Source organism: Rhinolophus sinicus, chromosome 14 (assembly GCF_057876585.1).
Source record: "Rhinolophus sinicus isolate RSI-liver-muscle chromosome 14, RSI-T2T, whole genome shotgun sequence".
Taxonomy (NCBI): Eukaryota; Metazoa; Chordata; class Mammalia; order Chiroptera; family Rhinolophidae; genus Rhinolophus; species Rhinolophus sinicus.
This window is the reverse complement of record NC_142514.1, coordinates 188,710,895-188,723,059: the sequence shown is the minus strand read 5'-3', so window position 1 is coordinate 188,723,059 and position 12,165 is coordinate 188,710,895. Positions and strand designations below refer to the sequence as shown.

Sequence of the window (12,165 nt, the reverse complement as noted above, 5' to 3'; positions counted from 1 at the left end):
TCCCCAACTTTGGCCCTGGGCCCTGAAGCCTCCCATTCCCCACTCTCTGCTCTTTATCCCCAACCCCTCTTTCAGAGACTTTTTTTTTTTTTAAAAGATTTTATTGGGGAAGGGGAACAGGACTTTATTGGGGAACTGTGTGTACTTCCAGGACTTTTTTCCAAGTCAAGTTGTTGTCCTTTCAATCTTAGTTGTGGAGGGTGCAGCTCAGCTCCAGGTCCAGTTGCCATTGCTAGTTGCAGGGGGCGCTGCCCACCATCCCTTGCGAGACTCGAGGAATTGAACTGGCAACCTTGTGGTTGAGAGCCCACTGGCCCATGTGCGAATCGAACCGGCAGCCTTCGGAGCTAGGAGCATGGAGCTCTAACCGCCTGAGCCATCGGGCTGGCCCCAGAGGCATTTTTAACTGCCACCTGGGGTGGCCCCTCCTTCGGGAGGCACCGCAGCCCATCTGTTAGGCCCAGTAAGATAGAGGGGTATAAATGCCAACCTCCCCCTCTCGGGCCTCCCTATTCTTTTGGACTCCCCAGGGCAGAGTTCAGGCTCCCCCCAGGAAGAGAGTCGCTCACTTACCCTCAGAGGCCCTGGGGTTCCAGATTATCACCTAGATGGTACTCCAAAGCCACCTGGAGGATTAAATGCAGATTCCCAGGCCCTGCCTCACTAAGGGCCCTACCGTTTGTCTTCTAAGCTCCCGGGGTGATCCTGCTCCCTCTGCTACAGACCTGCCTCCTCCTGGAAACCCACCAGCAAGCCTTGCTGAATCCTCCAGCCCCCTCTCCACACACTGGATCTAGGGAGAGGAGGGAGGAGCAGAAACCTGGTGTTCAGGGGTGGTCGCTTGGGGGGGGGCGGGGTCAGTCGAGCTCTGAGTCGGACTGAGGGCAGTGGGCTCAGGTCCAGGCAATGGTGCTCACACTCACCCTACAGCAGTCAGAGGAAGTGCGTCCTGGATTCCAGGCATTCCTGGGACACTGAGGTAGGCAGGAGGTCCACCATGGGGAGGGGTCCACCTGTCCTTGAGGACGCTCATCACAGGTTTAGGACACCCACAGCCCTCCCTGCCAACAGGAGAGGGGAAGCACCACAACTGGCTCTGGGGACCCTGCAGGCTACTGAAAACTGCTCCCCAGGACTCCTCTCCCTCCCATGGCTGCTACCCCACCAAAACACCCCCCACGTGGGGCCTCCCCACAAGCCTGCTAGACCCAGGCCTGTAGCCTGTCTTCAACCATGTGCCAGGCTGGCCACCGAGGGCCCAGGTGCACCCCAAGTGGGCCTCCAGCAAAGGGCGGGTAGGCCCCAGGCCCTGGGCCAGGCGGCACCTCCAGGCTCGCTCAGCACCGCACAAACTTGTCTCCCAGGATTTTTCCACACAAAACCCGTCTCCCAGGAAAGCGACCGGTCTGATGAGCTGGGTGTTCGGGCGTTCCCACCCCGCCCTCAGGTGCCCCCACAGTTGTTTGTCCGCAGTGAGACACCTTCCTGGATGAACTCACTGTGCCTGGGATGGAGCCCAGGATCCCTCAGCAGGCAGCAGTGGCCTCCAGGATGAGCTCTGGGGTCCCCAGTGTCCCGACCACTAACGGGGTAGGTCTCCACCGGGGCACCACCCCCTCCAGCCCAGGCTTCACCCTGACCTCTGATTTCCACCCATCAACCCCCTTTTCCCCACACTGACCCCACCCCTTCCTCACCCCAGGCCACCCCTTCCCCCATTCCCACCTGAGACCAAGTCCCTGCCAGGACTGACGCAGATTAAGGCACTTGTATTCAGGGGGAGGGGAGAGGGCGGTGGGTGTAGGGCCAACCGTGGGAGAAAGGCCTGGAGGCAGGCGGTAGGGAGAGAGCAGGCTGTGAGGTGGCTCACGGGTGACTTTCCGAAGGGAACCCAGAAGGTACACAAGTCCCCCACCCCTCCAGCCCTCCTGGGCTCAGCACTCAGCCCCATTCAGTACCAGGGGTCTCCTGCATCCATGCCGGGCCTACCAGGCCTACCCAGGAGGCCCAGAGCATGCAGGCCCAGCTGGGGGAGGGGCTCATGGAGACCTTCTGGGGCAAGCCTGGGCCTCTCCCTCACCCTCCACCCCCGACTCCAGCACCCCTTAGTCCCTGCTGTCCCGACTCTTGGGCTTTCCCCCAACACCCAGCTCCTGCCTCACCAGCTGAGGAGGGGGGCCCCTCTGAGTCAAGCCCCTGGGGCAGGTCTGCCTGCCCCAGTCCCCTCACAGCCCTGGTGAGCCCTGACTCACGTGCTGGGAAGGCTTCCCACCCCCATGGCCTGGGGGGCAGGAGCTTGGGAGGGGTACCAGAGAGGGTCCAGCCAGCCCTTCCAGACCTCTGCAGAGGCCACTTCCAGGGTCTTCAGGCTTGAGGTCTAAAGGGTCATACCCTAGGGGGTGAGATTCTGGGGTCTTGCAGGCACGAAGGACCAAATCAAGGGCTCCATAGGGCCTTGTTCCACCTTAAAGCTCCCCCCTCAGCCCTTTTTCCTCAGCCCTGACCTTTAGCACTGACCCCTGACTCTTAATAGTGGCTGTTGATAAGGACCCCTGCCTCAGGGATGGGCCCCTGGAGCTGCCTAGAATCCCCAGCCCCCAGAGAGGAAGAACCCTTCCCCTTCAGACTTCAGGAAGTGGCTGACTATAGGACAATGGGGCCTGGTTAGCCCACCCCTGCTCCAAAGGGCCCGGTGTGGCATTTACAGGCTAGGAACAAAGATGGGCCCGGACCCCTGCCGCCCTGTCCTGGGACAGACTGAAGGAAGGAGGGCCATGCGGCCTGTTCTTTCGCCCAAATTCCACCTTAAGCATGCCATGGCCCCTCCCTCCCACCTGGCCCAGGTGTCCCCGCCCCCAGGGCTGGGCAGGCCTCAGTCACCTGGCAGCTCTGGGCTCTGGGCGAGGCCAGCCAGGAGGGGACTTCTGGGGCCCGCAGGAAGAGTCAGTGAAGACAGTTCAGGCTGGAGGCAGCCGCAGCGACCCAGGCCAGGCGGCCCCAGCCCCACGCGCCTGCCGCCATGCAGGACGGTAACTTCCTGCTGTCGGCCCTGCAGCCGGAGGCCGGCGTGTGCTCCCTGGCGCTGCCCTCAGACCTGCAGCTGGACCGCCGGGGCACAGAGGGGCCAGAGGCCGAGCGTCTGCGAGCTGCCCGAGTCCAGGAGCAGGTCCGAGCCCGCCTCCTGCAGCTGGGCCAGCAGCCGAGGCACAACGGGACAGCTGAGCATGACGGTGTCTCTGGGACAGCCAGAGGTAGGCGGGTGTGGGCAGGGGGAGCACTGGGCAGGACACTGGGGATGGTGGTGGTGGGCAGAAGTGGCCTTAGTGGGTGTGGTGGTGCGAGGGCCAGAGGCCGCAGTGTGGATGGCTCAGGGGGTTCAGCCCTGACTCACCGAGGCCTGTAGTGAGTCACCCGCCCCGCCCCGCCCCACCGGGAGTGGGAGAAGCCAGGGTGGGGCCTCCCACCACCCCACAGGGACCCCAAGGTCCTCCTGGCTGAGCCTGGCTGGGCCCACCTGTCCCCTCAGCCCTGAGCCCCCGAAATGATTGGCACATGGCGGGCCAGCCAGGCCCATCTCTGGTGGCCAACCCGGAACATGCACACGTCCGGTCCCACATGACACAGGCTCACACACAGTCCCAGAGACAGGCAGACACACCCGTCAGTCCCAGTGAGACACAGACGCCCAGACTTCAGCGTCCCTCCCCACCCCCACGCCCCACGGGAATGAGCAGACAGGAACGGGAGGGGCGGGGTCTGGGAATCCTGGACGACAGCCACCCTCCTGCCACCCGCCTGCCCATCTGACCAGGGTCCCCTGCGGAATTGCAGGGGAGGTCCCGCTAGAGTGACCCAGATAGTGTGTGAGAACAGCGCGTGAGGGAGGGCCCCTCAGTGCCAGGCCGACCGCCCTGTGCAGGAATCCTGGCTCCACTGGTGTGTGTGAGTATATGCACGCATGTGAGTGTGTGTACTGTGTGTGCATGAGTGTTAATGCCATTTCCTCCCTTGCCAGGCCACAGTAACAGAGATCAAGGTTAGACAGTAAGATGAACCTCCCAGGATGTTGGCTGAGACCCCAGTCCACAGAGCTTCACATGAGGGTCAGCCAGCCTCGGGATGCCAGGGCAGCCTGGGTTCCTGGGTCCTCCCTGCTGGGCCTCAGTCTTGCTGATCGCCTAGTTGGCGCCTAGGGGTCATGGGGTGGTGGATGGACAGGGAGGGGTTAATTACCACCCTGGCCACCCTGCCAATTAGGGGAGGAAGTTATAATTTGGGGTGGGGGCGTGTCGCTCAGGCTGAGCCTCAGTAGCGTCAAAGGGTTAATAGCCCCTGCCCAGAAGCCTCATTAACCAGGGTGGGTCTGGGGCAGAGGCTGGGGGGGCCCTTCCCTTCACCCCACCAGAGTCCCTTTAGCTGAGCTGCTCTGCCCGGCCTTCTGGGAAGATGTGAGTCTTTGTCCCCACAGAAGTGGCCCCAGCAGGGACCCTGGCATCACCCGGGTGCCTACCCCACCCATCTGTACCACTGCTCTGCCTTGGTTTGGCCTTTACCTGTTATGTACCCATTGTCTGTCCAGCCACCCCTCTGACCAACCATAACCCACCCACCTGTCTGTCTACCCCATGTCACCCAGTTATCTGTCCACCATCCATCTGACCCTCCATCTTCCCTCCTTAACTGTCCCTTAACCCACCAGTCTGTGTGTCCAACCTTCCACCCATCCTCCCAACAACCAGGCCAGCCCACCCTCGTCTCCCCATCTCTCCACCTCTGTCCACTCACCACGGAGCTGAGCCACGCCAGTGCACTCCATTTGTGTGTGTGGCTGGAGGGGGTGGGTGTGGCTCTGCCAAGTGGGACAGGGGACTGCCCCTCAGGGCAGAGTGGTCCAGGGAGACTGTTCTTGGTGAGGAAAGCCCCCCTCCCATGTGAGCACAGCACAGGATGGGCTCCCAGGCGTTCAGTGTGGCTTCCTGGGAGAGGAGGCCAGACACTTCCCTGGCAGGGAGTGGAGACCTGATGCAGGAGTCCCTGGCACATTGCCCAGGGGCCAGGGAGGTCATCGGGGTGAGCACATGTGTCCCCTGGCATAGCTGGAGGAGCAGGGGGCTGTGGGAGAGGGACACTAGGGCTGACGTCAGCAGAGACAGACGAGGCAGTAGGAGGGACCAGGATCGAGAAGGGGAGGCAGGAGGCCAGTGTTTGGCCATCTGGCCCGGCCAGGCTACCACTATCCCTGTCCATAGGTGCATTCCGGGGCCAGTACCACACCCTGCAGACTGGTTTCAGCTCCCGCTCCCAGGGCCTGAGTGGGGACAGCACCTCGGTGAGTGACACCCACTCCAGCCAGGAGAGTCTGGGCTCTGTGGTCACATGGGGGAGGTCTTGGGGGAGGCTGGGGGCTCCGGGGTCAGGGATGGCCCTATCCTGCCAGGGCCATGCCTGACCCCGGCACCCCCTCACTGGCTTCCTGCCCTGCCCACAGACCTTCCGGCCCATCGCCAAGCCCACCTACAGCCCAGCCTCCTGGTCTTCCCGTTCAGCTGTGGACTTGAGCTGCAGTCGGAGGCTGAGCTCTGCCCACAACGGGGGCAGTGCCTTCGGGGCTATGGGATACGGGGGAGCCCAACCCGCCCTACCCATGCCCCCCCGGCCTGTGTCTTTCCACGAGCGCTGCGGCATAGGGAGCCGGGTGGACTATGACACCTTGTCCCTACGCTCACTGCGGCTGGGGCCCGGGGGCCTGGACGACCACTGCAGTGTGCTGTCAGACCATCTGGAGCCGGCCACCACCTATGAGCGCCAGACCAGCTCCAGTTCTGGCCGGGCAGGGGGCCTGGACTGGCCGGAGGCCGCTGAGGGACCGCCCATCCGCACCATTCGTGCTCCCGCCATGCGGACCCTGCAGCGGTTCCAGAGCAGCCACCGCAGCCGTGGGGGAGCTGGGGTGATGCCGGGGGGCATCCTGGAGCCCGTGACCCGAGCGCCATCCGTGCGCAGCCTCAGCCTCAGCCTGGGTGACTCTGGCCACCTGCCGGATGTGCGTGGGCTGGACAGCTACAGCGGCCACCGCACCCTGCAGAGACTCAGCAGCGGGTGAGCTTGGCCTGGCTCGGCATGGGAGGTGGGGTTCTGCCAGGGCCCTGACCCAGCCCCAGGGTCAGCCTGACCTTGGACCCCTGCCTCTGCAGCTTCGATGACATTGACCTGCCATCAGCAGTTAAGTACCTCATGGCCTCAGACCCGAACCTGCAGGTGTTGGGGGCAGCCTACATCCAGCACAAGTGCTACAGCGATGCAGTGGCCAAGAAGCAGGTGACTGCCTTGTGACACCCCTACTGGCCACCCTGATTGGCCCTCACCCCTTCCTGACCTCTAGTCCCTGACGACCCCTCCCTGATCCCCCAGCTGACTGAGCAGACCCCATCCTGCCCAGAGCCTTCTATGCAGAGGACAGGGGGCAGGGAATGGTTTGCATACATCTGTATACACCTGCACACATCTATAAATATCTGCACACCTCTGCATACCTCTGTACATACCTGCATACTTCTGCATACATCTATAGATACCTCCACACACCTGCACACATCTGTGTACATCTGCACACTTCTGCACACACCTGCACACCTGCATACATCTGTATACACCTGCACACATCTATAAATATCTGCATACCTCTGTACATACCTGCATACTTCTGCATACATCTATAGATACCTCCACACACCTGCACACATCTGTGTACATCTGCACACACCTGCACACCTGCATACATCTGTATACATCTGCACACCTCTGCACACACCTGCACACCTGCATACATCTGTATACACCTGCACACATCTATAAATACCCACACACCTCTGCATACACCTGCACACATCTATGTATACCTGCACACCTCTGCACACACCTGCATACATTTGCACACATCTGTATATACCTGCACACCTCTGCACACACCTGCACACCTGCATACATCTGTATACACCTGCACACATCTATAAATACCCACACACCTCTGCATACACCTGCACACATCTATATATACCTGCACACCTCTGCACACACCTGCATACATTTGCACACATCTGTATATACCTGCACACCTCTGCACACACCTGCACACCTGCATACATCTGTATACACCTGCACACATCTATAAATACCCACACACCTCTGCATATACCTGCACACATCTATATATACCTGCACACCTCTGCACACACCTGCATACATTTGCACACATCTGTATATACCTGCACACCTCTGCACACATCTACACACCTCTGCACACAGCTGCACACCTGCATACATCTTATACACCTGCACACATCTATAAATACCCACACACCTCTGCATATACCTGCACACATCTATATATACCTGCACACCTCTGCACACACCTACACACCTCTGCACACAGCTGCATACATTTGTATGCAATTGCACACATTTACAGAGGGTGCCAAAAACATATATACACATCTTAAGACAGGAAAACTATTAAAATTGTAATACTCAATATATACCGGTAACAAAAGATGAACACAAGTACGTTTGACTTCTGCATTTACAAGAGGTGCTCAAAGTGGTTCCCATCAGCATCCAGACACTTCGGATTATGGCGAACTACTGCTTGAGCAATGTTGACCCAAGCGTCCACTTGTATATATATATATATATTTTTGTCACCTCCGGTATAGAAGTGTGCAGGTGTGTGCAGAGGTATGCAGATATATACAGATGTATGCAGGTATATATATAGAGGGTGCCAAAAACATGTATATACATTTTAAGAAAGGAAAAAGCTGTATTAAAATTACGCTGATGGTAACCACTTTGAGTACCTCTTGTAATTGCAGAAGTCAAACGTGACTTGTATTCATCTTTTGGTATCAGTATATATTGAGTATTACAATTTTAACATAGTATTTTCCTTTCTTTAAATGTGTATACCTTTTTTTGGCACCCTCTGTATATATACTTGCATATACCTGCACACATCTGTGTACATTTACACACCTCTGCACACACCTCTGCACACCTGCACACACCTGTGCTCACACCACATGCCTGTGTTGTCAGGCCCGCAGCCTCCTGGCTGTGCCCCGGCTGGTGAAGCTCTTCAACCACGCCAACCAGGAGGTGCAGCGCCACGCCACGGGCGCCATGCGTAACCTCATCTATGACAACGCGGACAATAAGCTAGCCTTGGTGGAGGAGAACGGCATCTTCGAGCTGCTGCGGACACTGCGCGAACAGGATGACGAGCTTCGCAAGAATGTCACAGGTGCCAGTCCTGCCTGTCCCCTGCCATCCCCATTCCTTCGCTCTGCCTTTCTGTCCCTTTCTCTCTTCTCTGTCTCTGTGTTTGTCCCTTCCTGTGCTGTCTCTTTCCTTGATCCCCACCATGACTCTTGGGGCCGGCCTCCAGTACCTGGGGCCCACGTCCCCAGGCTCCACTGCAGCCCCATGACCCTGCGGGTCACACTCTGGCTTTCCCCAGCGGGGTTCTGGGTGAGGCTCACAGTGTCAGGTGGAGCCCTGGGAGAGGTTAGGTACCTCCTCCCACCATCCCCAGAAGAGCCAGAGGGTGTCGGTGGGCTGTCCTGACCACGGCCTCGGCCCACCTGCCTCAGGGATCCTGTGGAACCTGTCCTCCAGCGACCACCTAAAGGACCGCCTGGCCCGAGACACGCTGGAGCAGCTCACAGACCTGGTGCTGAGTCCCCTCTCGGGGGCCGGGGGGCCACCCCTCATACAGCAGAACGCCTCTGAGGCCGAGATCTTCTACAATGCCACAGGCTTTCTCAGGTGCGCTGGGCAGGGGCCAGACCATGGCCATGGTGAACGAAAGAGCGGGTGCCGGGGACGTCTGAATGACAAGCAGAGCCAGCGAGGGGGCTGGGAGAAGTGGACAGACCAAGCAAGGCATGGGTGCTGATGCAGGAGTGGGACAAGTCGCCAGGTATTGCCTCCAGTTTGACATCGAGAGGCTCTGGGGGCTGCAGGTTCAGGTTTCATTAAATTAGAGACACGGTCTGACTTTCACAACCTCCTCGGGAGGCTTCCAGGAGAGGATGGAGATGGTCATGCAATGGGACCAGGGCCAGCAGTGTCCAGCAGGGACCTCAGGGGAAGCAGGGGAGGGGCAACGAAGGACCTCAGCCCTTGGGTTCCGGTCCCCGTGGGGGTGGGCTTTTCCCCGGGATCCCTGTGGGGGTCTCTGATCTGCCTCCACCCACAGGAACCTCAGCTCGGCCTCCCAGGCCACTCGCCAAAAGATGCGCGAGTGCCACGGGCTGGTGGACGCCTTGGTCACCTACATTAACCACGCCCTTGACGTGGGCAAGTGTGAGGACAAGGTGAGGGCCGTCAGGTGCGGAGGGGGCTTGGGGGGTGCGGCCTGTTCTGACGCAGCCCTCCCTCCGCAGAGCGTGGAGAACGCCGTGTGCGTGCTGAGGAACCTGTCCTACCGCCTGTATGACGAGATGCCGCCGTCCGCCCTGCAGCGGCTGGAGGGCCGGGGTCGCAGAGATGTGGCCGGGGCGCCGTCGGGCGAGGTGGTGGGCTGCTTCACGCCGCAGAGCCGGCGGCTCCGAGAGGTGGGCACCGGCCTGGGCGGCGGGAGCAGGGGCCGGCCTGACCCTGGCTGACCCTCGCACCCTCTGTCCAGCTACCCCTCACAGCCGATGCCCTCACCTTTGCGGAGGTGTCTAAGGATCCCAAGGGCATGGAGTGGCTGTGGAGCCCCCAGATCGTGGGCCTGTACAACCGCCTGCTGCAGCGCTGTGAGCTCAACCGGCACACCACGGAGGCGGCCGCTGGGGCCCTGCAGAACATCACCGCCGGCGATCGCAGGGTGAGAGGGCCACACCTGGTCTCGTGCTGTGGTCACACGGGTGAATGGGGACGGCAGCCCCTGCTGCAGGAGTTTACTGTCTGTTGGGGGAGAGATAGTGGGACAAATGCAAACTCATGGATAAGCCAGAACATCAGAGGACCAGAGAATGATGGCCTCTGAGCTGGGCAGGAGGGACGAGAAAGGATTGGATGCCTGGGAGCAGCGAGGAGCGCGAGGTCAGCGTCCCAGATGGGATAGGCCTGGGGCCCTGAGATTTCAGGTTCTGCACTGGGTTTAAGGACAGGGGCCTGGGAGGTCTGAGCTGTGGGTGAGGGTGCGCTCTGGCCAGAGTCAGGTTTGGTGAGGCTTCTGACTGGGGTGCAGAGGCAGAGAGGCCAGTCGTGCCTCAGTTTCCCCACTGAGGACGCACGCAAAGAGGGTGCGCTGGCACCTGACCTGTTTTCAGCAGCCCTCTCCCACTTGCAGTGGGCAGGCGTGCTCAGCCGCCTGGCCCTGGAGCAGGAGCGTATCCTGAACCCTCTGTTGGACCGTGTTCGGACGGCTGACCACCACCAGCTGCGCTCGCTGACCGGCCTCATCCGAAACCTGTCTCGGAATGCCAGGAACAAGGACGAGATGTGTGAGTCAGGCGTCCTGCAGCCCGGGCTCTGCCCTCACCCCGCCCGGCGGGCTCGCCCCTGGATTTGGTCTTTATTGCTGCACAGCTGGGCTGGCTTCTGGCCAGCTGGAGCTGGGTGGACAGACAGGCAGGCACGCCAGCTCCCTGGGGCTGGGAGTGGGGCTGACACTGACCTCCTGGCCTCCGCAGCTACCAAGGTAGTGAGTCACCTGATTGAGAAGCTGCCGGGCAGCGTGGGTGAGAAGTCTGCCCCGGCCGACGTGCTGGTGAACATCATAGCTGTGCTCAACAACCTGGTGGTGGTCAGCCCCATCGCCGCCCGAGACCTGCTCTACTTTGACGGGCTCCGCAAACTGGTCTTCATCAAGAAGAAGCGGGACAGGTGAGGGCTCCCCCCGGCCTGCCCCGCCCCACCTTCTGGCAGTGCCTTCCCCTGCTGACCCCTGCCCCTGTCCCCCAAGCCCCGACAGTGAGAAGTCCTCCCGGGCAGCCTCCAGCCTCTTGGCCAATCTGTGGCAATACAACAAGCTCCACCGAGATTTCCGTGCGGTATGTTCTGGCAATCCAGGGCAGAGAGGGCCATGGGCCTGGGACCTGGGGGAAGGACATGGGGGAGGGACTCGGAAACCATGCAGAGCAGGAGACCCAGGGGGAGGGAAACTGGAACAAGGAGACCAGGGTCCACGCCAGCACCCCGGGGCGGGCATGGTGGGAAGCAGGCTGGCCCGAGGGCCCTCTCACTCAGCCCCCTCCACTGCAGAAGGGCTATCGAAAGGAGGACTTCCTGGGCCTGTAGGCGAGGCCTTCCTGGAGGAGAGTACGACTCGGCCCAGCCTCAGAGGGACGGCTCAGCACCGAGCTGCTTGTCGCCAGCCTGAAGGAGAAGGCTGATGGCCCAGGAGCAGCTCCTAGGAGCCTTGTGTATAACTTTGAAGGGCCTGGGTCACCAGGGAGAGGACATGGGATGGGGGCTTGCAGCTGGGGACGTGGCTTCAGCAGGGCAGGGAGAAGGGCAGGGCTTGAGGCTGCTCTGGTGCATGGGGTGGTGACCAGGTCACATGGGTAGAGGTGGGGCTGGCCAGGGCCAGCAGAGCCTCAGAACAGCCAGCGCTGAGAATAAAGGTGGTCGTGAACAGCAGCCACAGCCCCGCATGCTTCTTTGGCTGGCCTGACCCCCAGGGACTCCCCAATATCCCCAACCACAACCACACCTGCCTCTGGGCTCACACAGGCCTCTCTAGGTCAGGGAGGAGGAAGTGTCCATGAGGAGAGGGCTGGCCCAGAGTAGAGGAGATGGGGCACACAGCAGAGGCCTCAGTGCCACCCGAGGCACAATGCAGCAGAGCTGGGGGCTTTGTGCACAGGACTGACCACTCCTGAGACAACTGTGATGTGACCCCCTGGCCTTTGGTGCTGCCCCCTGGGCTGTGCTCATGTGACAAATGCACCCAACACCTCTCTTTGCCCTGCCCCCCTGGGCTGACGGTGCTCTGACCAGGGCCTGTTACACTGTCCTTCTGAGGCTTGGAGTCCATTAGCTTTTGAGACCCCTCCCCCACCTCACAGAACCAGGCCACTTGGCTGTGAAGCCCCCACTGATATTTTCACAACAAAGGGCTTCTACAAAGCTCAGAACCTGAAGTCTCTAAGGGGACTCACCCAAGGACCTGTC

At 60.5% G+C, this 12,165-nt stretch overlaps 1 protein-coding gene across 2 annotated transcripts; it reads left to right on the top strand.

The window, feature by feature from the left end:
• The first annotated feature begins 1,509 nt into the window (after positions 1-1,509).
• Positions 1,510-11,631, top strand: PKP3 (plakophilin 3). Of its 2 annotated transcripts, XM_088789838.1 has the most exons (14): positions 1,510-1,590; positions 3,056-3,251; positions 5,250-5,329; positions 5,489-6,099; positions 6,195-6,318; positions 8,095-8,299; positions 8,649-8,823; positions 9,257-9,374; positions 9,444-9,614; positions 9,686-9,871; positions 10,340-10,493; positions 10,683-10,875; positions 10,955-11,042; positions 11,254-11,439. In XM_088789838.1, exons 1-14 carry the CDS (start codon positions 1,510-1,512, stop codon positions 11,287-11,289), a joined length of 2,418 nt encoding a protein of 805 aa, XP_088645964.1. In that variant the 3' UTR covers positions 11,290-11,439. The 2 variants fall into 2 exon arrangements, with proteins under 2 accessions (XP_088645964.1, XP_074193133.1); XM_074337032.2 differs by lacking the exon at positions 1,510-1,590 and having other exon boundaries at positions 2,878-3,251; positions 11,254-11,631.
• Positions 11,632-12,165: the final 534 nt, after the last annotated feature.

Excerpts from the sequence above, each read along its gene's own strand:
- PKP3 (XM_088789838.1), top strand. The coding sequence starts at position 1,510 with ATGGAGCCCAGGATCCCTCAGCAGGCAGCAGTGGCCTCCAGGATGAGC. Across the intron at positions 9,375-9,443 it reads TGGGCAAGTGTGAGGACAAG|AGCGTGGAGAACGCCGTGTG; the intron begins GTGAGGGCCGTC and ends CTCCCTCCGCAG. Across the intron at positions 11,043-11,253 it reads TCCACCGAGATTTCCGTGCG|AAGGGCTATCGAAAGGAGGA; the intron begins GTATGTTCTGGC and ends CCTCCACTGCAG.